The sequence below is a fragment of the Pimephales promelas genome, chromosome 7 (genome assembly GCF_988280905.1).
Source record: "Pimephales promelas chromosome 7, fPimPro1.hap1.1, whole genome shotgun sequence".
Classification (NCBI taxonomy): domain Eukaryota; kingdom Metazoa; phylum Chordata; class Actinopteri; order Cypriniformes; family Leuciscidae; genus Pimephales; species Pimephales promelas.
The window spans coordinates 9,439,536-9,465,544 of NC_142775.1; the positions used below are offsets into that span (position 1 = coordinate 9,439,536).

The window sequence follows — 26,009 nt, forward strand, 5'->3', positions numbered from 1 at the left end:
TTGTCGTGCAGGATGCTGGAATGGACTGGACTACTCGGGTTACCTTGGTTAAACACTGATTCTTGCAGGTTTCGTCCCAACGAATGATTTGACCTTCTCTCCAAGAAATCTGAGGGTTATGAGATTGGAGCCATGGATATCCCAGAATGATAGAGTGACGTGGAGCGTGAATGACGTAGAATTGAATGTTTTCAGAATGCAAAGATCCCATGTCCATCTTGATGTCAGTAGTGACATACTGGATTTTCCCTTCTCCAATGGGATGTCCATCTAGCACCTCCACTGTTAGAGGAGGATGACATGGAGTCAGTTTGACGTTACATTGTTCAGCGAATGATTGAGACATGAAATTTCCAGCGGCTCCCGAGTCAATGAAGGCTGTGGTATCAAACACTTGTTCTTGAATGGTCAATCGAACTGGAATTGCGAGGTTGTTAGAGGAAATTCTTTTATTAACTGGAGAACTCACCGGAGAATTATGAGATGATGGTCGTACAGGACAGGAGAGTTTCATGTGTCCAGGTTGACCGCAGTACATACATAGCCGGTTCTGATATCTGCGCTCTCGTTCCTCTAGAGTGATGTGTGTGTGCCCCAGCTGCATGGACTCATGAGGGGTTGCTGCTCTGAGAAAAACTCGGTTGGCTGCCCGGGGTTTGCGTCGAGCACGAATCAGATTGTCGACCTGAATGGCCAGAGAAATATACTCATTCAAACCTCTCCCCTCGTCGCGACAGGCTAATTCGGACTGAAGTTCTGGGGTAAGTCCTCTTCTAAAGAGCGTTTTTAAAGTATCTTCCACCCAATTAGTTTGTGCAGCGAGTGTTCGAAAAGTCAGAGCATAATCAGCGGTGGTATTCTTTCCTTGTGTGAGATTTAACAGTTGCTCTCCCGCATCTCCTTCTCCTGTGGTATGCTCAAAGATTTGTCGAAACTGTTGAGTGAAATCTTGAAAAGTGGTGAACGTATTCCCCTCTAGCTTCCAGATGGCCGTAGCCCATTCCAATGCTCTGCCGGTGAGCAGCGAGCATACAAAAGCAATGCGACTCCCGTGATTGGGGTAAAGTGCAGGTTGTTGATCGACGAATATGGTGCATTGTAACAGGAACCCTTTACATTTACTTGGTGTGCCATCAAATTTCTCAGGAAAAGCGAGTCGTGGATTGTACTCACATTTTCAGGAGGGGTTCTCGGCAATGGAGGAGGATCGGGCGGATTGGGTGTGGCACCGACAGCGGTACGAAGCTCTTGCATACCCCGTACAAGCTGTTCAGTTAGAGTGGTTAGGTGGCTGAGCTGCTGATGGTGTAGATCCAAACGAGAAGCCTGAGTGGTGAGTTCGGTGGTTAATTGTAGGACAGCTGCTGGAGTAGAAGATGGCGAAGTCTTCTGTAATGATTCACAAGGAACAGAGGAATCCATTTGCAGCTTTATTTGACAGAGTCGTACAGGCAGGATCAAGACGGGCAGACAGAGCAATGCAGACAAGACAGCGGGATAATCAAGATACAGGCAGAGATCAGGGCAGGCAGCAATAATCGTAATCAGGAAACAGTCCGAGTTCAGGCCAGGCAGATATCAATCGAGAGGGGGTCAAACAGTCCAAAGTCCAAAAACCAGAGAATCAGAATCAGGGGTATAAACGCTCAGAAATGATCACCGGGGCAAATCAAGACTTCGCACTGGTGTGGTGTGTGGAAGTGGCTTTTATGTGTGTGTGCTAATGCGGTGCAGGTGTGTGACACAATCAGTCCCAGGTAAGAGGCATGATGGGAATTTGAGTTTAAAGCCAATGGTCAATACTCTGGTGAAGGCTCCCTCTGGTGGCGGAGAGGAGGCGGAGCGGAATCCTCCATTGTAACAAAAACATTGAGTGGCTGGTAGATTTTGAAATCCACCAGCCACAGTGGATGGTGGACAAAAAAGTTTATTTCTATCCCTGATATATATATGTATATATATGTATATATATATATATATATATATATATATATATATATATTGTCACTGAAATAAGGTTGTGAAACCCATACTCATTATTTCTTAACAAAACCTTAGGGATAGGACGGTATGAAAATTTCATATCACGATTAGTGTCCAAAATAATCGTGATTATCAATATTATCACGGTTTTGTTAAAAATGTATGAAAGTGCTCAAAAAGAACTGATGCTCACACTGAAAACATTTCAACAAGTTTTATAATTGAAAATCAACAAACAACAAATAAAACAAGCCTCTCTATGCAGTTTTTATGCAGTTTAAGCAAGATTCTATTCTATGGCATTTGCTTCTTTATAATGCCCGTCGTCAATAGCAACGCATTATTACACAGCGCACATCCATATCACAACGGACGCGCGCTCTTGTTTCATTCAAATACAACTTGCCGTCTTGCGTCTCCGGTTTTTGATTGTATTGCAAAAATGAAATCAGAGTTGATTTATTGCTTACAGAGTTTGATAATATTGGTGTGATATATCTTGTCTGGACGATTGTTTTACAAAATGAATTCATAAACAGGTAAGATTTAAAGCTAATCTCATTATCAATTCAATATGTCCCCGTAATTATGTGGTAAAAATAAAATCGGTTTAATACGTGATGTATCTATACTTTACTATCCCTTAAAATATCACTCTTAATAACAGTCTTGTTTGAAGTTGTTCGTTCGTCTTTGGCTCAAATCCACTTGCTACGAACTTTTCTTTGCGGAAGCTTCACACCTAGGCTATTTCAAGTGAGTGACATAAAATGTTTCAACTCAAAACAACATTTCGCCCAATTGTTTCCCAGACGTAGCTTTGGTATTAAGGTCAAAGTTAACTGCGTTCGGTTCAGGTGATGATCACACAAGACGACTCGGCAGATTTGAAGTGTTTCTATTGCAGTGACTTTTTGTTCGGCAGACAGGGTACCATCCTCGATCAAGTTTCCCTCAGGACTTTTGTAAAACCCAAAATATGACCACACCTCAGATTTGGTCCTTTTAAAAGGCTGAAAAATCTCCTGAGCACGGTCACTGCCTTCCACCATTCCTTCTCGAATAGTAATTTTAAAAAAAATATTGCGTGCTGCGCGCCTGGGTCAGACTGGCCGACAGGATTCAGTGAGTTATTAAAATCGCGATAATCAAACACGGTTTTAATGATAATTAAATTTTAGACGATAATACTAACCGTCAGTACATTTTATCACGGTTTATCGTGAAACCGGTTATCGTCCCATCCATACACATAGCCTATAATATTTACTTCAAAACTATGTGACTTTGTACTCATTCAGATAAAACAATATATTGATTTAAAATTTGTAAGACATGTTTTGTGTAAGAAAGCTTTATTTGAGGAGGTTGTGAATAATCATTAATATTGATGTGTTTCCCACCTGAGAAAGACAAAGATCCTCCCATAATGGCCCTATCAGGTGTTATCAGGTCCTATCATTATGAGGAACCTTGCACAAAGAATGAGTAGAGATTTTAAAAAGAATGGCTTTTTGATTGTTTGGATTTATTTACAACATAATCCAAAGAGACACACCAAAGGACAAAAAAGCACATTATTGAACACACTGATCTAAAGACAGAGACTTGAACAGTTACATAACTTTGTGCCATTCCTGAAACATAGTACAGTGTTTCCCAAACTTTTTTTTCTGGGGACCCACATTTTAAAGTCGATAAATCCTTGTGACCCAAAAAACATTAGGCCCATATAGTTCATATATCACGAAGAGAATTTATGCATTAACAAAATATGCATGACCATTTTTTAAGGTCAGTTAAGCTTCCAGTAAACTATTTAAAAGAGGTACAGATATTTGACAAAGCACTTTTTTTAAATTATTATTAACCTGTTGTTGACAATAAGCGAAATACAGAGATGAAATGAGAAAGGAAGAGTTGACAGGGCATCTCATTGTTTTCATATTCTCATTGTTACAGTGTACATAATTTACTATAATAATTATTATAGGCTTATTATCCTGACAGTGAGACTTTGTAACCATGCATGGCTCACTACCACTGTATAAAAAATGCCTAAACAGGCAAAAAAAAAAACAAAAAAAAAAACTATAGGTACACACAATTAATTATGTGTTCCTCTACCCCCCTAATAAATCTAAGGCAATATAAATGACTATAACATAGTATTCAATATAAATATTCCACATTTATGCCCAAACCATGGTAAATTATTACATTCATAGGCTATTATATGGTAAATGTTTGTAAGGGTGGTGATTAGGGCATTTAGTCTTCTAACTTTGTTCATGTTTCTTCTATTTACCTCATCGGTAGTGTTGGGAATGTTAAGACTGTTTCATCCAATTTAAAACTAGTTAAAATCATTGAGTGATTTGTGGTTTGTAAGAGAGAGTGTCCGATGGAAACGCTTCTCACTGGATGTCGCAACACTGTTTAATAATAGTGTCCGGGACCGGGAGTAAACGCAACTCCTTTAAGCTTTGCGTTCCGTTATCCACTGGACCGTGCTGCCTAGTTCAAAGTAAACTAGTGAAACAACTGAAACCAGCCCTATTTTGTTCTCTCTTTGACCGAGAAACCGCTTCAGGTGAACAAATCAGAATCGTTTCAGACCGTTATGCACGCGCGTTTGGCCAATTCATGGAAAGGAAATAATCAAACCAACGAATGATTAATATCGCTGGTTCAGTCGACAGAAATACGGGACACACATAAGAACTGCTGAAATATTCGGACTGTAAACGTTTCTCTCAGGTCCGTCGGAGCGCTCATGGTGCACACACAGTGCGTAGGCTAAAGTCATCCAGCTGCACGCGCCATATCTAATTTAGCCGCACCACCAGAAAATAGGAGGAGAGGGAGGTTGAGGTGCCCTCAGCCGTATGGTGATGATTGGCGGGCCGCACTTGGCCCGCGGGCCGCCAATTGAATAGCCCTGATCTAGAGAGTAGCCTATAGAACACTGAAAAATAGTGCTCGACTTGGCGACCCAGACAAAATCTCCCGCGACCCACTTGTGGTCGTGATAAGCTGAAATAGCGGCAGCATGCACTTTGAGGGTGGAGGGAGACAGTCTTCGCTCCAAACCCTGCTGCAAGAAGGAAAACGCAGACCCTATCGAATATCTTCGGGGGTCTTCCCGGCGAGAAGAACACCACTCGACGAACAGGTTCCACTTCAGGGCTTAAACATGTCTCATGGACGGCGCCCGTGCTGAAGTGATGGTGTTAAGTACCTCAGGGGGTAAGTCACCTAGAACCTCCGCGTCCCGTCTAGGGACCAGACATGGAGTTTCCAGAGGTCTGGGTGCGGGTGCCATAGTACACATTGGTGCCCCGTCTCTGAGTCAGAAGATCCTTCCTCAGAGGAATGGGCCAGGGAGGCACTGTCACAAGGATCATGAGTTCTGGGAACCAAGTCTGGGTAGGCCAATAGGCAGCCACCAAAAGGACCTCCTCCTCGTCCTCCCTGACTGTGCACTGTGTCTGCGCAAGTTGGCTCACTGGGGGAAACACTAAGGCTGCATTTACACTGCAGGTCTTGACACCCAAATCCAACTATATCCAATATCTGACTATATCCAATTTTCTTTGACGACCTGCTTACATCATCTTTTAAAAGTGACCCATATCTGATTTTTGCATTTACACTATACAGTGCTGAACCTACCAAATGTAGACGTTCTGACCCGTAAAATGAAGTAAAAAAGCATGAAATGCAATGGATGCAGATCCAAATAAAATTATCCAGTGTTTTTCTTTCCACAATATTTTGAAAAGTCATCAAAACATTGGTCTCGTATGGCGGAGAAAAAAAAAGAGGAGAGGCACTGTAGCCACGAGCGCTTAAAACCATGCCTCCCCATATCTTATGAAATGTCTACAAATACGGATTTGTTAACAACCCTGCATTTTTGCCTGCAGTCTTCGCCCTAAACACTCAAAAGACATGAAACCTCCGTATTGCTCCACTGTGTGTATCCTTTCTTTTATCGTGCCTATAATCGCGCACTATTTTAATGTAAAAGTACGACTCGCAATTACTGGGGAATATTCAATTTGTCTGCTTACATGGCAAAGTTTGCTTCAATCAAAAAAAAATATTTTCAATTAAAAAAAACCTTCACTTCAATAAAAAAAAAAACTTTTCTATCAAAGAGTATTTATATCCAAAAATATATTTGAGACTCAAAAAATACATTTGAACACTGCTTTTCTTTGATTGAAAATGTTTTCTTTGATAGAAGTCTGTTTTTTTTTTTTGTTTTTTTGTTTTTTTTAAAGCAACCTTTTTAATAGAAGTAACATTGTTTTTTGATTGGACCATATAATGGGTAGGACATTTGTATCTTTATCATTCAATCAAAAAAGAAGTTGCTTCAAACAAACAACAGAATCAATAAAAAAGTAACTTAAAAGATAAACATTTTCAAATATAGAAAATCGTTTTTGAATGCAAATAAAATATTTGAGACTCCAAAAATTGCTTTTGAACACGCTTTTTTTTTTTTTTTGAAAATGTTCTCTTTGAAGTAATCTTTTTGGTCCCACTTTATATTAAGTGGCTTTAATTAGGCCTACTATGTACTTATATTGAAAAATAAGTACAATGTACTTATTGTGCACATGTTGTATTGTAAAACACTTTTGCTGCTCTTGAGGTGGGATACGGGTAGGGTTAGGGACAGGTGTGGTGGAATGGGTAGGTTTAGGGGTGGGTTTAAGTATAAGTATGGGTCAGCTTTGTAATTACAGATGTTATTACATAAATTAGTTACAGCTGTAATTACATGCTGGTATTTTTAAAATATAAGTACAATGTAAAATAAATAAAAAAAATGATCAAAATATTTTTTTTAAATTACCCCGTGAATAAAAAAAGTATTGAAGAGAATGTTGTTGTTTTTTTTGTTGTTTTTTTTTGTTTTTTGTTTTTTTTGAAGTGAAATTTTTTTTTAAAAGTTCAAATTGTTTTGACTGAATATTTTTTTTGAAGTGTAAAAAGTTTTGAAGTTCAAATTTTTTTGATTGAATCATTTTGACACAAACGTTCCGCAGTGGGCGGTGGGTGCTTCTCTATTGGTCAGACATGTTTGATTGACAAGTGTCCACACCAACTACATCTTTCTGACAAAGATGTTTGCCACTCACCAGCAAGCTTTTACCCCTACAGGATATTATCTACCTATTTATCACCTGATTTTATATTTTATTCGCACTTTTTATGCATACGGGAGTGCGCTCGTGGCTCTAAGCATCGCGCCAGCCACATGATCTCTCACTATTCACACCTATCAGACACTCCGATTAATACATGAGAGCACACAGTGTTATCCTGCTCTTATGTACCTATTTATTTGTCATGTTATCTTATAATTTATTAAAAATTAAAATAAATAGATTAGCCTACTCTCAAATAATGTAATCTATATGAAATGAGCATTTCTCTCAGCGCGTTCACTACTGCAAAGATGGTTCCAATAGGGCAAAAAGAGCAAATAAAATATAAGAAAAAATTACAAAAAGGTAGATAAGAGATGGATTGCACTTTATGTGCTGTCATCTGAGTGTCTGGTTCATGTAAACAGTGAGAGATCTTGTGGCAGGCGCGACGCTAATAGGTGACGTGACGCGCGCGCTCCATTATGGACAAATAGAGCGAATAAAATATAAAATAAGATAACAAAAAGATACATAAGAGCAGGATTGCACTGTCTGTTTGCACATGTGCATCAATCAGAGTGTCTGATAGGTGTAAACAGTGAGAGATCTTGTAGCTGGTGTGGCTGGCGTGAGGCTTAATAGAGCCACGAGTGCACTCCTATACGCATAAAAAGAGCTAATTAAATATAAGATCAGATGATAAATGGCTAAATAAGATATGTATTGCACACGCGCTGCATTGTTTTAGTTCAGAACGCAGCAAACATGGCATCAAAGCAGAAGCTCTCTAAAGATTCTAAAGGCAAACACGCGCACACACACACACGCACGCATGCACTTTTGAAGTAAAAGTGAAAATTGAGGATGCAGTGCATCGTAATGCATCGAGATATCAAATTGAACTGAATCGATGACATGATAATCATAATCGAACCGAACTGTGAAACCAGTTCACATCCCTAATACCCTTACAACAGCCCTGGTATACTATGGTTACGTTACATTGTGTCGCCACAATTGCTGCACCACCGCTGAGTGACCAGGTCACTGGCTCTCCTCCTCAGCGCTTTTTTATATACCCGGCCTGCGGGGCGGAGTTCACAATGCAAATCTTGCACTCCAATGTGCATTGGCTCATTTAATTTACACTCGAATGTGATTGGCTCTAAGGCGTGATCCCAAATCATCAGTTCACTTCAGACGTAATGTTCTCCGTTCCTTCCTTCAGCGAACGGGGTTTACCATAGTAACCTAAGACGTTTATGTGTACTCTCAGTTCTAATTGGGGTTCTAATTGTGTTTTTATTCTTGCACAGGTGTCCTGTCATGGCAGGGGGTCTTTTCTCAATAGATAAGAGCTATTTCTATGAGCTGGGGGCATACGACCCAGGCCTGGATGTCTGGGGTGGTGAAAACATGGAAATCTCTTTCAAGGTAAATTAGCAAAGGTGCATTAGCTGAGTCCAGAGACCAAAGATTTAAAGAGATCTTTTTTTTTTTTTTTCTTTTTTGATAAAATAGTTAATTGCATTGCATTTTGGCTGCTTTCTCTCTCTCTCTCTCTCTCTCTCTCTCTCTCTCTCTCTCTCTCTCTCTCTCTCTCTCTCTCTCTCTCTCCCCCTCCTTTTTTAAAAATTATTTAACACAGTCTTGTAGACATATCAGCATGGACTTTTAATGAAAAACAGAAATATGACTGTTTGGTCTAAAACTGGGGATTTTTTTTATACGAGTCCTTTTAAACATTTATTGAGCTGTACTTATTTAATACTTATATAATTATTTAATTGGATAGATTGCCCAATGGTATGCCCAATGTTACTTTTGCTGTAGATCTGGATGTGTGGCGGCGAGATTGAAATCATCCCCTGCTCACGTGTCGGCCACATCTTCCGTGGCGATAATCCTTACAAGTTCCCTAAAGACCGTGTGAAGACAGTAGAGAGAAACTTGGCCAGGGTTGTAGAGGTGTGGATGGATGAATATAAAGAGATCTTTTATGGTCATGGCTACCACCACCTACTGGACAAAAGTGTATCCGATATAGGAAATCTTACAGAACAGATTCAGCTGAGACAAAAACTCAAGTGTAAAAGCTTTAAATGGTACTTGGAGAATGTGTACCCAGACCTGGATGCCCCTCTTGTCAAAGCTGAAGGAGTGGTAGGTAGAAAATATCTAAACTTTAGGGGACATTGATTATAGAAGAGGCATATTTGATTTGCCTAATTCTTCTTTAACTAATCTTACAGATATTCTTGTTGAATTGTTTGTTAGTTGTTTACAGCTGTAGAAATTTACATCTCTTTTTTTCAGATTTTTAATGTTGGAGCCAGAAAATGTTTGGTATTTCAAAATGGCATATTTTCTTTTGATAAATGTGAGCTTACAGATAAGGTAAATCCAATTTTGATGTATTATTCACATGGATATTCTATTCTGCTATATAATATTTTATCATAACAGCACTGTTCTGCTTTCTCATGCCTCACAGAGTCAACAATTTAGCTATACCTGGTTAAGGATGCTTCGACAGAACACTTCCTGCTTGGCTCCTCAGGAAACACAGATTATCATGGAACCCTGTGACAACACTAAGCCACATCTCCGCTGGATGCACAAGTCTGGTAAAGTTTTGGTAAGTCCTAGGCAAAATACAATCTCTAGGTATGGCATCATTGATGCCCTTTAGCCGTGACTTATTCATCATACATCCCTAGCTTCGAGTACCTTATTGCTTTTATAAAACCGCACAATATAAATATTGAAGCCAAAAATAAGTATTAATGCAACTTTCATGAAGTAAAATCACTAAATGCTTTCCTTCCGCTGGAAAAAAAGTCAGTCACTGACCATGAACAGCAACAAAATATTCCTAATCCTATTTGTAATATGCATCATCTCATGGATCTCAAATAAAACCGATTAGGAACAGTTTTCATTCTGTCTTTTTTTAAAAACACAATATGTGATATTTCCTCATAAAAATACAGCTGCTTATCTCTCAGCATGAGAAATATGACTGTGGTGATATCGACACGGTTCTCTTTAGTTGAGACTCGGCAGTGAGAATGACGCTCCAGCACTTTCTTTGATTTAAGTCTGACCTCTAGTAGCTCTGACATAATTTCCCTTGATTTGAGGCGTAAAATAATGTCTATTTTACACCATTGTTTCAGTTTCTTTTAATATAAAATTCTTTGTATGGAAGTAAAATAATGGCAAAGGTTGTTGAATTGCACTATTTGAAAAAATATGAAAAATATATAACCCTGCTTGCATTTTAATGCATTGTATTTTTGGGGGTTGCATTTTTTTATGGGCTAAAATACAACATGGTTGTATATTTAAGCTGTGAATAGTTAAATTCAAAACATTTCGCACATGTTTTCATTATTAAAATTCAATAATCCATATTCACCTTTCAGATTTCACTTCCAAAATATCAATTCTCTTTAAAAATACAAAGAGAATTACAATTAATTATAATTATATTATATTAATAATTAAATATAAAATACAACCTATAATATTTGACGGGCAATATTCGGTCCATTTTATTCCACTTTCAAAAATTCAGTGGTTCAAATTCAACAGAGGATTCAACATTTGACATCCGAGAATGACAGGAATATCAATAGATTGGCAAATTCAGTCCTGGAGGGCCATGGACCACTTGCACTGAACTTCGAGACGCACTTCCGTTTAGAAACAATACATATCACTTATTTCCGGTTATGTTTACTTTTCAATGTACTCATTGACTGTGGTCAATGAGTTGAACAAACAGCACCTAAAATCATCTGTAATAAGATGTAATTCATAATGAATTTCCAAAATAATTTATATTTTGGATATTTTTATTGACTGAAGAAGGGATATTCTGATGTTTACTGTGTGCAGAATTTTCAAAACTCATCGGAACATGAAGTTTCTCCAAACCAAGCCAATCTGAGAAAGATGTGGCTGTTAAAAATACGCCATAATTTCACCACAGGGTGTCAATGTTCGCGACACTAGTGACCGTGTCACGTAAATATTCCATGTCACTACAGCGGCTCAACTATAAGTTTATCAAGCGACAAGAATACTTTTTGTGCGCAAAAACAAACAAAAATAACGACTTTATTCGACTATTCCTTTTCTTCCTTATTGGCCTGAAACGAGACTTCCATACGATTTCCACGACGCATGCGCGAGAACTGAACTGAAGTAGTTGAAGGAGATTGCAATTCTCGCGCATGCGTCGTGGAAATCATCTTGAAGTCTCGTTTCAGGCCAACAAGGAAGAAAAGGAATAGTCGAATAAAGTCGTTGTTTTTTTTTTTGGTTTTTTTTTACATTTTCTTCATTGACTTTCTGGGCCGTCAAGAGCCAGTCCTTTAGGCAGTCTATGTTGTAGTGATACAGCTCTCAAATTTAATCAAAAATATCTTAATTTGTGTTCCGAAGACGAACGAAGGTCTTACGGGGTTACAGCATGGGGGTGAGTAATTAATGACTTAATTTTCATTTTTGGGTGAACTAACCCTTTCATAAACATCTGTCTCATTCTTGAATGAATCAACCGTTTGAACGAATCGTTTGAATTAATGAATCAATAACTCACTCATTTATACGGCCGCCTACCGCCACCTATTGGCAGTTTAGTGTTATGTTTATAAGTAGCCTAGTATAATTCTTTCCAATATTTCTTATTTGCACATTTAAATACATTTTATAACATTATTTTATGAAATTGTAATTTTTCAGTTTAAATGATTTAATTTGATCAGCCCTACCTAGGGTAACAGTATGTTTCATCTTTCATTTTAAATTCCTAAATTTGATCAATAAATTCAATTATTTAGAATAATAAGACACTATAGGGCATTTAATAATATTAGGGGAGGGGATGCCCTTAAAGGTGCAGATATTACAATATGCCTTTTTAAATATCAAAGCTGATTGAACACTGATGAGAATATTGCTTCAGAATAAAAAATAAATAAATTTAAAAAATCCGGACAAGCAACTTTTTTACTCGGACAAGTGATTGACAGATTTACTTACTTGTCCGGAGGACAAGCACGTGAAAAGCTTAAGGGGATAGTTCACTTTGAAATTAATTTTTGATATGTTTTAGCTTACCTCAAGGGCATCCAAGATGTAGGTGTCTTTGTTTCCACAGTAGTTTAAATTTTGATATTTTTAAATATCAAAATTGAAAATACTGCGGAAACAAAAACACCTACATCTTGGATGCCCTTGAGGTAAGCTAAAACATATAAAAAATAATTTAGTGAACTATCCCTACCGACCCATGACCTCAACTGACAACCAACTGGAACCAAACTTTTTTTTCTTTTTTTTTTATGCCATATTGTAATGTCAATCGTTTTACTATTTACATGTTCATGCCCAAAATGCTTAATTAATATTCAAAGAAGTTGATTGTCATTCACCTCTACGCTGCATGCGTTCTGATCGTAGGCACCTCGCGAGCATTCATTCATTCAACTATTTTAAAAAGACAGGAATAAAGCACCAATGCACACAAGAAATACTTTTTATTAGTCAAAGTCATTCAAAAAATGTAAACTCAAAAGGTATAGAATATAAGTAGGCTAAGAGAAAAATACTGTTAATGAGAAGACTAGGACTTCTGCAGGTTAGTGGATAAATATATTTAGCCTATTTATTATTCAGAATGGAACATTTAAGAAAATATATTTATAGGAACATTTCAGCAGGCTCAAGATAATTAATACAGAGATCATTATTCATTGTTTTAATCAATTGGCATCCATAAAACGTAGTGATAATGTGCATTCTCATGTATGGACGTGCGATCCATACATCTACACTCTAACCGGAAACTCCCGATATGTAATTGGTAAACGCGGAAGTAGTTGTGCAAGTATTGCAGTGTCCTACAGAGTTTAGCTTCAGCCCTAATCAAACATAACTGAACAAGCTAATCAAGGTCGTCAATATTACTAGAAAGTTACAGGCAGGTGATTTTTTTAGGGTCTGGGCTAAACTCTGAAATCAAACCCTTTCTTAATACCAAATTAGAGCTTTGAGATTGACTGTACAAATAGATTTGACAAGAAATCGGAGGTGTAGTTTTACAGACTGCCTGAAAGCTACAGAACAGAGAAGCGAATAGATTGCTGTAATTCATAGAGACAACTGGACTCCAGGCAGTGAAACGTGGATTTGCAGTTATCTTATTGTGTTAAAATCATAACAATGGTAAATATTTAATTGAGGAACTGTCAATACATATAGAGACATGTATTGACAGTTCCTCAATTAAATATTTACCATTGTATATTTTGCATAATTGGTTGTTCTTAAATAAACAAAAACTATACAAGTTTTAGGCCTGGGCGATATGACGACATTTATTGCATTGATATAAGTGATCACCGAGATTTAGACCTACCTATGATTTATTTATTTTAAGCGTTCACAGTCAAATTTGCTTTATGGATTTCCCCGGCGTCGAAATCAGGCACATACAAATGTCAGGAAACATGATTCCTGGCTGCATGTCAATATCCATGGATCACTGGATATTTTGTTAAGTTGTTAAGGAACAATATATCGAGTCCAACCTTTAGTTTGAACTGAAAATGGTTTGTTTTACTCGCATTTTTGCAGTTTCCCCTATTAAACCCAGTCATGCAACAGCTCTTTATCCACTCAGTCCAGCTGATGCATACCTACTAAATGTATTTTAACTACTTTATAATCAAAACATATGGTCTTCTTTCTAATCTTGACAAAACATATTGCTCAAATGGTCTCAAGACCTTGGAGTCTCAAGTTTCCATGTGTGGTGTCTGTTTTGTGATAGAAGTGAAATGTGGATAGAAATTGATCGATTTGTTACAGGAGAACCCATCAAAAAAATGTCAATGGAATGTGGGTGACACCCGGTGGATAATTTTGGTAGAGCGCCTAAACAAAATCTTAAAGGAACTTCAATTTTTGTGAAATCAGCTTCAAATTGTATGATATAGACATATGGCTTTAATTTTATAGTAATTTTATAGTAAAAAATATATTGTTAAATATATAGTTGATAAAATATTTTGGACAGTACATTTGATTTACAGTAAATTTAAAATTCCAAAATGTTTTTATACTTTCATTTTTTTGAAGTGCTCAATAATCTTTAAAACAAGACCAAACTTAGGTCTATATTCCAAAGCATTCTTGAATAACAACCATTTAAGTTTGGAATGTGCAGTTTCACGTCTATTCTCCAAAAGGGGGTGACAGTTAAGGGGTTTAAACTTACCACATTAAAACAGAGTTCCAAAGGTAATTTTAACTGTCATCAATCAACCCGTATCCACTTCCAATACCTAAAATAATTTTTACAGGTGATTTAATGCCCTTACACTATAAAAGCAAACTAGTTAAATTATCTGCAGCACATACTTTCATTAATGCTTGTTAAAAATATGACCCCCCATGTAAATTTAGTACTTTTGGAAAATTCTTGGGGCACTTGTGCCCCAGTAGTGATTAAACTACTATCTAACTGTATTGACTCAATTATTAAGACTGTCTATACCGCCATCTAATGGCATAATAATGTAACTTTCACTGAATTTGAAATCACACTAATGGACCATTTCTCTATACGGCATATTATTTATATAAAATAAAATATTAATTGTTGAAAAAATAATACTAATGGGCCATTTCTCAATACAGCATATTATTTATATAATATAATATAATATACAATATAATTGTTGAAAAAATAATATTTAAATGAACAACAATATCCATTATAAAAGTATAGGAAGTTTTTACAATAGGAAATAAACAAGTAAACAGTTTAGCCAAAAGTACAAAAGTAGTGCTTTATATTATACAGGAAATAACAATTATGTTTACATTTAATTGTTACATAAAACATAATTGTGAACTTGTATAAACATGTGTTTGGTCCTTAACTTTTAAATGTATCATTATGCAAAAACACGAGCAGAATTATCCGCATTAAAGATCAACATGCTAATACATTTTTGTCAGATAAGTAGGACATTAAAATTAATGTGAAGGATTTTAACTGTGACACGATGATTGCATAGTTTGGTAGTTTAAATGGTGAGAGGATCTACGTAACTGAGCGACAGAGTGGTCCGTTAAAAACGCAATTATGATGAATTAGTATGTCCCAAAGCTTGCCTACTAATCTGATACAAACTCAAAAGTATGTACTTTTTCTTCTCAAAATCAGTGCAGAATTTTAGGGTGTAAGTAGGCAAATTGAGAAGCAGCATTAATAAATTCTTAAATTCAATAATAATTTTGTAAAATTAAAATCAGATTTAATTTTTTTAAATGATAGAACAAATAAATAGTATATATATATATATATATATATATATATATATATAAATTATCTATAATTAACTAATTATCAGTATATATTCTCATTCACGGTTCCATGCTGGTGGAATAATCTGCCCATCATCATCCAGAATGCAGAATCCCTGACAGCATTCAAAAGACAACTGAAAACTCATCTCCTCCGTGAGCACTTAATATAAAACAAATAAATAAATAAAACAAATTTTAAAAAAAACTTGAAATCCTTAATTGTCTGGTTTATACTACTTTGAGCAATGTTTGAACTTTGTATTTTGAAAACTTCTTGTGTTGTTATTGCCTCTTCACAATGACTTGTTAGATTTAGTCCTCAGATGTAAGTCACGGATAAAAGCATCTGCTAAATGACTAAATGTAAATGTAAATTATCTTTTACTGAGCAAAACTATCATAGTATGAAAGACTCCAATACAGAGCGGCACTAAAGCACTCATATAATGAGTGTATGATATGAGTGTATGAGAATATACACTCATATATTCTCGCTTAAAGCACATGGAGTCCTGGGTATATGTTATATTGTGTGTGTGTGTGTGTGTGTGTGTGTGTGTGTGTGTGTGTGTGTGTGTGTGTGTGTGTGTGTGTGTGTGCATGTGTGTGTGTGTGTGTGTGTGTGTGTGTGTGTGTGTGTGTGTGTGTGTGTGTGTGTGTGTGTGTGTGTGTGTGTGTGTGTGTGTGTGTGTGTGTGTGTGTGTGTGTGTGCAACACTGAGAGTATCTATCCAACTGTTTACTGAAACATTTTCATTGAGTTTTATATTCCAATTACTGTGTGAATGACGAGTTTTATTCAGTCCTTTCATCTGATAGTGAGCACCACACCATTCAGTATCACCAATAAACTCATTTTAAACAAAAGCCCTGACCTTTATGCATAATCTGTGTTCCGATTATGCATAATAATGGGAACATTGGAACATCTTGGAGAGAGATTTACTGTGCTGACTGTAGTAAATGTATGTGACACTGTTTGAAGATGCTGAACGGAGAATGACATTTGACAGCTGCTGCGAATTAAACCGTTTCTGTGAACTTCAATTTATCTGTTCCTCAAATAAAGCAATTTAATGGCTTCAGAACACCTGGAATATAATTCACTAAACCTTTTGTGGTGCTTTGTTGTCCTTTTGTTTGAGCTTGACTGGATCAGTCTTGTCTGACTGTTACCCGATCAGGCAAAACTCAGATACTGAGCATCAGATTAGTGCTTCTCTAGTTGTATGTAGTCTTGTACCTAGCTCAAGATTTATGTGTGATTAGTTCAAGTGTGTAATAATGTTTTGACCAAAGTCTGCCTTCTATATCTGTCTAGACGGAACATGTGATGATAGAGAGTCATTCCCAACCAATCTGTCTGGAAGCTGGAGTTAAAGCTGGCATCTACCTTAAGAACTGTGATCCCATCAATACTTTTCAAAAATGGCAGTTCACACATTACTACGCTCAGTGAGATGCTCCAGAATATCACTCACATATTCTCCATCACAATTTTCTCCTCTGTCTTGATATTTCTTTATTTTTATTTTTATTTTTTTTTTTTCATTTTTATTTTTTTTATTCAAATATGTGTGATTTGAGGAAAAGGTTTTGTGTAAGGTCCATATGTGTAATGTAGATGTGCATTTGTTTTTTTTCTTTTTATTTTGTTATTTTACATGTTTACTCATAATTGTTTGGGGATTGATTCAGGTGTCTTTTTGGCTAATTCAGATTATTCATATTTTTGGGGTTTTGTGAGAAATACTTTTGGATATTGATAGCAAATTATACACAGGGGTTTTGCACAATAATAATAAAAAAAAAATTAAAAACCCATCTGGGGATTTTTTACAAGTTCAAATTGTCTCTGTACACTATCAAGGATTTAATTTTGTTGAAGTGGGTATGAAATGTCTGACTTTAATATCATATTGTCTATTTCCAAGTGAAACTGCTTTTTGGACAAGAACAAAAATGTAGATTGGATTGTGAAAAGTGAGTGTTGCATACCTCGAAGGGCCACTGGCCCAACGACTTAATCCAATGAAGGTTTTCTGTGCATTCTGTATTTGCCTTGCACTGCTGTGCATAAGTTATTGCAGTTTACTGTTTGACTCCTTTTTATCATAACCTTGAATATAGGTTGGAATGCCAAATGATAATTGGTCATTTTACATTATTATTTATCTTGACATTTTTGAGTATCCAATCTTAGATAGCATACCGGTCTTGGTAGTTAGAAGTACAGTATTACGGACAATATTATTTGATGGCAGTGAATTTTTTTTTTTTTTTTCAAAAGTACTTTGTTAAGTCTCTTTAGATGACGCTTAATTAGAGTAACATTATTTCTATTTGGAAGTCGATTTGAAAAGATAGACCAATATTAATTTGTCTAATTATTTCAGAGTAGATAAGAATCAAATGAAATGTAACACTTTCCTATTAGTTTCACCAAGGTCAGATAAATCCCATCACATAGAGGCTCTTTCACCTAGATATCTGAGACTGTCTGTTCCCCAAATTTGTATATCCAAAAAACGTCAGATTAAAAATTGAATTGATGTTCAACAAATAAAAAAACAGATATAATACAGATGAGAACATTATAAAGCTTGGGTTGCTGAAAATTCAATCCCTTACTTCAAAGTCGCTCATAGTTAATGATATGATTTCAGATCTAGATTATCTAGATGTGCTGTGTTTGACAAAAACCTGGCTAAAACCAAACGATTACATTAATTTAAAGGAGCAATGTGTGACTTTTAGCGACATCTAGTGGTTCGGTTGCGAGTTTGCACCAGGTTTGCACTAAGGGCTCAGCCCACTGCTCACCCCTCCCTTTCGAAGAAGCTACGGTTGCTAAAACGGGACAAACATCTCGTCGGCTGAGACAGCAGAGAATAGCCAGAGTAAGCCAAGAGTGTGTAACATTGTCACTGTTTCTGTACCACAGTCCATTATAAACCACATCATGAATACTGTTTACAAAGCCATAGTCAGGTGAGGATCAAGGGTTTTAATATATAATTTAATAAAATAATATTAATCAGCTGATTGTCTCACAAACGTAACCAGCAGCACATTTATCCCCACATACTGTAGCAAACCCATAATACAGCGAGGGAGCAGCTATATATTTTTTCTAACAGGGTAGTAATAGTTTAGCTGGCTAATATGAGCTGTTACTGTGGCTGAGCTGGGACTCGTCCGCATGAGTCCAAAGGTCGGAACTGCGCGCGCTGTTACAATCATGTCATCTCCGCATCCCATAGATACTATTTACTACACACAATAGGCTTTTTTTTCTCTGATTTTGAAAAATCTTCGCGTCGACTTTAGTGATAAAAGACTTTAGTAAAAGTCTCTATCGACGGGTTAGTGATTCCTGTAACGTACTGTTTTACGGTCAATGACATGAATACTAATCATCAGCTGTCTCACGAACGTAACAGCACATCTATCTCCAACATAACAAACCCATAACACAGCGAGGGAGAACTAAGTTATATGAAACAATCCCAACTACATATTTTACACCACTCACAAGGGAAAAGTCACTACTCACGGAGTGTAAGGCTAGCTTCCAGCTTTCCGCTACTTCTCTTTCAAGGTAGTGATGAAACGCGTTCTGTAGCACTGTGTGTTCGCGTTCGGCTACGGTAGGAATATGACGTCACAACATGGCGACCTTCATAGAAGGGGATTCCCGCGGTTATGGAGCTATTAATGTCTCATTCTAAGGTAATAAAAACATTACGGTTAATTAAGTAAGTTCTTTATACACCACTAAAAACATAGTTATGGATGTCATATTGCATTTCTGTTAATAGATACTCAACTTTGTTACACATTGCACCTTTAAATGAGTCAACCCCACAAGATTACTGTTATAAACATGAACCTCGTCTGAAAGGCAGGGGGAGGTGTTGCTGTAATTTATAGTAATATCCTCAAAACCACTACCACCTTAAAACTAGTTTTAAAAATACTTCTTTTGAAGTATTGGTGCTTAGTGTAAAAAATATATAGTGTAAATGATAAATCACATTTTAGAATTCTGCTGGCTACTATATGGCCACCAGGGCACCAGAATGATTTTATCAAAGAATTTGTGGACTTTCTATCAGAGTTAGTCCTGGCTGCAGATAAAGTAGGCTACTAATAGTTGGTGACTTTAATATACATGTAGATAATGAAAAAAATGCATTGGGATTGACATTTAAAGGCATTAAATACTCAATTGGAGTTAGACAACACGTGTCAGGACTTACTCATTGTCGTAATCATACTCTAGATCTAATATTATCACATGGAATAGATGTTAATACTGTTGAATAGATGTTAATACTGTTGACATTCTGCTGCAGAGCGATGACATCTCAGATCATGTTCTAGTCTCATGTAAACTTCACTTAGCCAAAACAGCAAAGACAACTCCGTGTTATAAATATGTTAGACCTATAACTTCTGCCACTAAAGATTGCTTTATCAATAATCTTCCTAATCAGTTTCATCATCTCAGCATCCCGAATAGCTTAGAAGAACTTGATATTGTGACAGAAACTTTTAACTCTCTTTTCCAGCACTTTAGACGCAGTTGCTCGGTTGCGCTTAAAGAAGGTTAAAGCTACACTGTGTAACTTTTTTAGTTTATTAAAAAAAGAACTAAAAACACTTAGTTCTTTCAAAAATATATGAAGAGTTCAGATGCAAAAGCATCTAAATGCCATTTGAAATTTTCTTCTTTAATGATGATTTTTATCAAACTTGTATATTTAAGTTCAGTAATTTCACTTAAATAACAATTAATAGGTAATTATCATTGCCATTTAAGTGAAATCACTGAACTTAAATATACAAGCTTGATAAAAATGATCATTCTAGAAGAAAATTTCAAATGGCACTTAGAGGCTTTTGCATCTGAACTCTTCATATGTGCTCATTATATGTGCTCACTCAGCTGTCACAGTGCGTCATTTTTTTATGACTTTTTGCCCCCTTTAAAACATTTAAAATATTCACAAATTAATATGGGAAATAATACTGGTTTTCTAAGGCCAAATTAGAACATGGATATTTATGATATTTTTCCCGCAGTGCTGTAGGCTATAGGTGAGTTATTATTAATGCGTCTGAAAAAAATAACGAGCTAAAACATAATCTCCGGATGCACCTTTAGAGAGAACTGCACCTTTCATACGGATTAGATAATCAAAAGGTATTACAACGTTTACGATTCGAATTTGTTCTTTTTAAAATGGACATTTAAAGCTTTAGTCTATAAAGGCTATTGGTTCAGTTCTCGTGCTCCAGTTCACGAAGATCATAAAGTGCGCCTGATTGTTTTATGTTATTTTACAAAAGCACGTTTTCTTGTTATTGTGATATTACACAAATAAAAGTAGTTGCGAATAATGTATTATTATTTTCTGTTTAACCAGATAGAGAGTGATAGAGTATTTTAAGTTGATTCCACTGTTGATGGGAAAATGAAAGTGTTCACGGCGTGCCCGTTTGGAGCATACAGTGCGTGCTCCAAACTCCACACACTCTCTTGGATATTGGTCAAAATCGAGTGTTTATTTGTGATAATTTTAGCCCTATTATTGTCCAACCTGTACTATGAATGAGATGTGAGGAATTGCTTTGTTCCTTTTTTGGATAAAAGCGTCTTCTACATAATGTAGCCCTAATAAATGTTATAATAGGCTAATGATGATAATTATTATTATTATTTGCGTACACGGAACCTAAAACACACTCCGTCTTCTATGGTATGGTATGGTATGGTATGGTATACTTTATTGTCCCAATGGGAAATTTGTCTTGGGCTCACAATTACAACCACTGCACCAGACAATTAAAACAAACACAATTCATAAAAAACAAAGAAATACACATTTAAAAACAAGTAGTTAGCCTCACAAATACTGTGTACATTGGAGAGAACTTGCCACTGAACAATGGAAGAGTGTTTGGCATCCCCTCATTCTGCACTGTAAAATGATTGGCATGACATCATTCTCTACACTAGAACGTGAGGCATCATGCAACTCTTCTACACTTAAAGTAATTATTATTTCTGCTTGGTATTATTTATTAACTTAACAGCTGAAGGAATAAATGAATTCTTAAACCGGTTTAGTCTACAGCTGGGCATTCTCAGTCTTCTCCCCGATGGCAGCATTACAAACTCAGAGTACAGGACATGTGTTGTATCATGCATAATCTTATTTGCCTCCCTCAATATAGATTTTTCATATAAGGTCTGGAGATACAGAGGTTCTGTTCTGCCCATGACCTTCATGGCCGTTTGAATGAGACGACCCAGCCTAGATTTCAAATGTACTGTTAAGTTACCGTACCAAAGATGTATTCCATAAGTGATCACATTCTCCAATACAGCCTGATAAAACAACATCATAATCCTACTACTGACCCCATAAAGTCTCAGCCTTCTCAAAAAATACAGTCTTTGTTGTAGTAGAGTGCACAAAGAATCTATATGAGCCTGCCATGTAAGAGAACAGTCAATGTAGACACCCAGATATTTATATGAGGACACTTGTGTAATAGGAACATCATGAATACAAATAGAGCTATGGTTTCCAATTGACTTTGGATCAAATATCATCTCCTCAGTTTTCTTCACATTCACAACCAGGTGGTTGGCATCACACCACTCTATAAACTGATTAATCTCAGAGCAGTAAGACAAAATGTCTTGGTCTTTATGTAACAAGCTAAGAATCGCAGTATCATCACTAAATTTCACAATATAGTTGTTACTGTTATTCCTCACACAACTGTTTGTATAAAGTGTGAAGAGAACTGGGGAGCTTACACACCCTTGAGGGGCTCCTGTACTAATGACATGAGAGTCTGAGATCTTCCCATTCACCCTAACCTGTTGGGTTCTATTTGTTAAAAAGGAAAAATACCATTTAATAATAAACGGATTAACATCCATCAATTTAAGTTTCTCTAATAATAAATACGGTTGCAAAGAATTAAAAGCTGAACTAAAATCAATAAAAAGTAGACGCGCATATGCCTTTGAATCATCCAAATGTTTCGATACAAGATGAGTGATACTTCCTACTGCATCATCCGTGCTTCTACCCTGTCTATACGCAAACTGCCATGGATCTAATTTTGACATAACTTCATTTTTTAATAAAGACACAATGTATTTCTCAAAGCATTTCATTATTATTGATGTCAGTGCCACAGGTCTGAAATCATTATTCTCCGACGGATGTGGCTTTTTTGGAATTGGAATAATCACAGCTTTTTTCCAGAGCGCAGGAACTATGTGTGAGTCCAATGAACGCTGGAAGAGTGTACACCACACTGGAGTAAGTTCTGCAGCACAAGTTTTCAAAAGCTGTGCAGAAATCCCATCAGGTCCCATAGATTTCTTAGTACATAACTGCCGAAACAATAGTTGCACCTTAGAACTATCTATAATTAATCTACTGCCCATGTCATCCATCAGAGAACCTATAACAGATCTGCATTTATCAGAGAAGTCGTGAGTTTGGAACCGCAGATAGAAATCATTAAGTTCATTAGCTTTCTGTAAATCATCATCACTAGTATTAATAAGTTGACTATTTGTTTCCATATTAGTAACAGCCTTCATTGCGTCCCACATTTTCCTTGAATTTCCAGTGGAAAACTGACGCTCTATGAGATCTTTCTGTCGCCCCCTTGCTTCTTTGATCTTATGATTAAGCTCTTTTTGTATTATTTTCAACCCAGCAAAATCCTGATTTTGTCTAAGTCAGGTGACTGTAAATGCGCAAAATCCGTTTCCATTGCAGTTTTGCGAAAAAATCCTTTTTGGAATTGCCTGAAAAACCTCCTCATGCGAGCGTAAAAACTTTTTTGCGATAAACGGGAGTTTTTCGGAAATTGACGTGTTTCCATTGAGCGTATTTTCATTTTGCAATTTCAATTTGCGCAAATTGAAGGGTAATGGAAACGCAGCTAATGTGTGCTGAAAACTCTCACCAGAGTCACCCTTATGGCTAATGTCCTGGCCATAAGTAATGTGGATGTGCATGCAGATAACTGTGCTGATTTAACCACTGGATGTTAGGTGTGTTTTTCCTGCTTCTAAATAAATCTCATTTGTATGACTACTTCCTCTTTTTGTTCCTTTTAAGTGGGAAAACAAAGAATTTGGTGTTTTTGGTATGCCAGTGTTAGTTTGGCTGTTCTCTCACATAATGGCTCATTGGAATCTATGCATCAGATCCCACCCTCCTTCAAAAAGCCTGAGAGGGCGCATAGCCCTAGATAGAGTCTTCAAAGTGTTATGAGATGAAAGACTGTGTTAAACTGCCTTGTCTCAAAATGCATAGCATTACAGGGAGAATGAACGTAAACAATGTGCAGTGCTCTAGTTGTACCACCTGACTGATGCAGATTCATATTTCCGTTGACATGGAAACGCATAAATCCAAGTCTGAATCCAAATGCAATGATTGGACGAACATTTCTTTTTTGTGGGGGTCCTGAGAGTTCCCATTCAGGGAACTTCGAGCTGCGTGTAAACGCCGTGGGAACGCCTCTGCGTGACGAGTCATGAAGCACGTATGAAATCTGTCCAATGGCGAGACGGAACGTCATAGGCGGGGTGACGTATCGACCAGGAAACTATAAAGCATCCCCGAAACACAAGCGCAACAGCTTCTGAGTCTTCACAAGCGCTCTATGTATGAATTTTGTCTGTCTGTCTAATATTGTATATTTATATATATTGATATGGCGAGCAAACAACAGCAGAATTTCAGAAAGTGTGTTCATCCCTGCCCTCGCTTCATCACGGGTGGGGATACACACGATCTGTGTGTTGTTTGTTTGGGAGTGCAGCATGCTCAGTCGGCTCTCGAGGGGGCCGGCTGTGAGCACTGCGAGTGTCTGCCCATGAAGACACTTCGCTCCCGCTGGGCACTCTTCGAGGAGAGTGGTTCGGTGCGCGCTCCCCGCGGCTCGGGTCCGGCTGCTGCCGAGGCACAGCGAAGGCTTGCGTCGTGGGGATCGCAGATGGATCTATCAGCGGGGATTGAGACGGGCCCCGCCCATTCTCTGCCCTTACCTGGTAGATCCAGTGCCTCAGTTCTCGCTGCGGGGGTCCGCGTTGCGGTTTCTCCTGCCCGGGCTGAGGCGCCATCACTTCAATTATCCAGTTCTGAGGAGCTGGATGTTGAAAGTGTGGATGCAGAGTCTATGGACTCAGTGGAGAGCGAGGGAAGCTCGTTTGCCATCCCAGTCTCCCGCGAATGTAGTAAAAAAAAAAAAAATGGAGGTTTTTGACTCGGGCTGTGGAAAAATTAAGCATTGAATGGCCAGTTGAGAAACAAGAGTCGAGAGAGTAAAATGGATGAGAGATTTTTAAAATCACACTCACTACCTCCATGCCGGTGTTTGCCCTTCTTCCCCGATCTACACACCGAGGTGTGTAGATCGTGGAACAAACCAGTGTCAGCTAGAATTTTGACACACCAGACCTCTATGTATGCTAATATTGCTGGGTCTAGGAGATATGAGTGAGGGGGAGGTCGTCGGCACTGACGTGATTAATGAGATACTGCGTCAGGCGGCAGATATTTCTCTCCGTGCCACCAAGGAGACGGCCAGATCAGTCGGCCGCTCTATGGCAGCCCTGGTGGCCACGGAGAGGCATCTGTGGCTAAATCTGGCTAATATGAAGGAGAAAGATAAAGCTTTTCTCCTGGATGCGCCGCTGTCGACCGGAAAAAAACAGGCAGCGGCGCTCCAGAAATGTCTCCCCCTCCGTACTCATCCTTCGGGGGCTGCTGGGCGAGAGCAGCCCCGCCCGTCGGGAGAGCGTCGCGTCTCGGGCTCCTCCCCAGCAAAACTGGGCTGAGACGCGGCGTTCTCAGGCGAGGTCTTCCCGGGATAGAACCGATCTGAGGACGGTTATTGTCGCCAGGAAGGCTTCGTCGAAGAAGTCCTGACGCCACTGGTGTCAGGCTACTGAGGGTGGTCCCCACCGTGAGACAGAGGTGTTCGCCGCTGAATCCGGCGCCCACTCTCTCTCGGTGCCCTCAGGGGTTCGTTCTGCCAACCCTGCCTGTAATGGGGGGTGCAGACGGTCCCAGCGAGCGATTTCCCGAGGGACGCTCGTTTGCTCCGAGGAGCGATACAGAACGGTCGTTAAACCCTGCCTGTGCGCGGTCACAGGGCGCTGTTTCTGTTTTAAAAACTACTCCAGAGGCCAGTCTCGAGAGACTGGTACCCTTAGTAGAATTTCTGGTAGAATGGGGAAGTCTTCCAAATATATCTCGTTGGGTCCTGCAGACTATCGAACGCGGGTACGCGATCCAGTTCAGGTCGCGTCCACCTCGTTTCCGGGGGGTTTTGCCCACAGTGGTGACCCCCGAGCAGGCTCTGGTTATGGAACAAGAAGTGAAAGCTCTGCTACTGAAGGGGGCGATAGAACGAGTTC

General features: G+C 37.9%; 1 protein-coding gene across 2 annotated transcripts in view; it reads left to right on the top strand.

Annotated features, from left to right (window-relative positions):
* Positions 1-17,688, top strand: part of galnt5 (polypeptide N-acetylgalactosaminyltransferase 5) — a 44,419-nt gene extending 26,731 nt beyond the window's left edge. The window contains exons 6-10 of one of the 2 annotated variants that reach the window (XM_039647290.2): positions 8,468-8,585; positions 8,985-9,314; positions 9,468-9,548; positions 9,646-9,789; positions 16,860-17,688. In XM_039647290.2, coding sequence (XP_039503224.2) covers positions 8,468-8,585; positions 8,985-9,314; positions 9,468-9,548; positions 9,646-9,789; positions 16,860-16,997 — 811 coding nt within the window. In that variant the 3' untranslated portion in view covers positions 16,998-17,688. The remainder of the gene's footprint in view (positions 1-8,467; positions 8,586-8,984; positions 9,315-9,467; positions 9,549-9,645; positions 9,790-16,859) is intronic. The other variant, XM_089133037.1, reaches the window with a different exon arrangement.
* Positions 17,689-26,009: the final 8,321 nt, after the last annotated feature.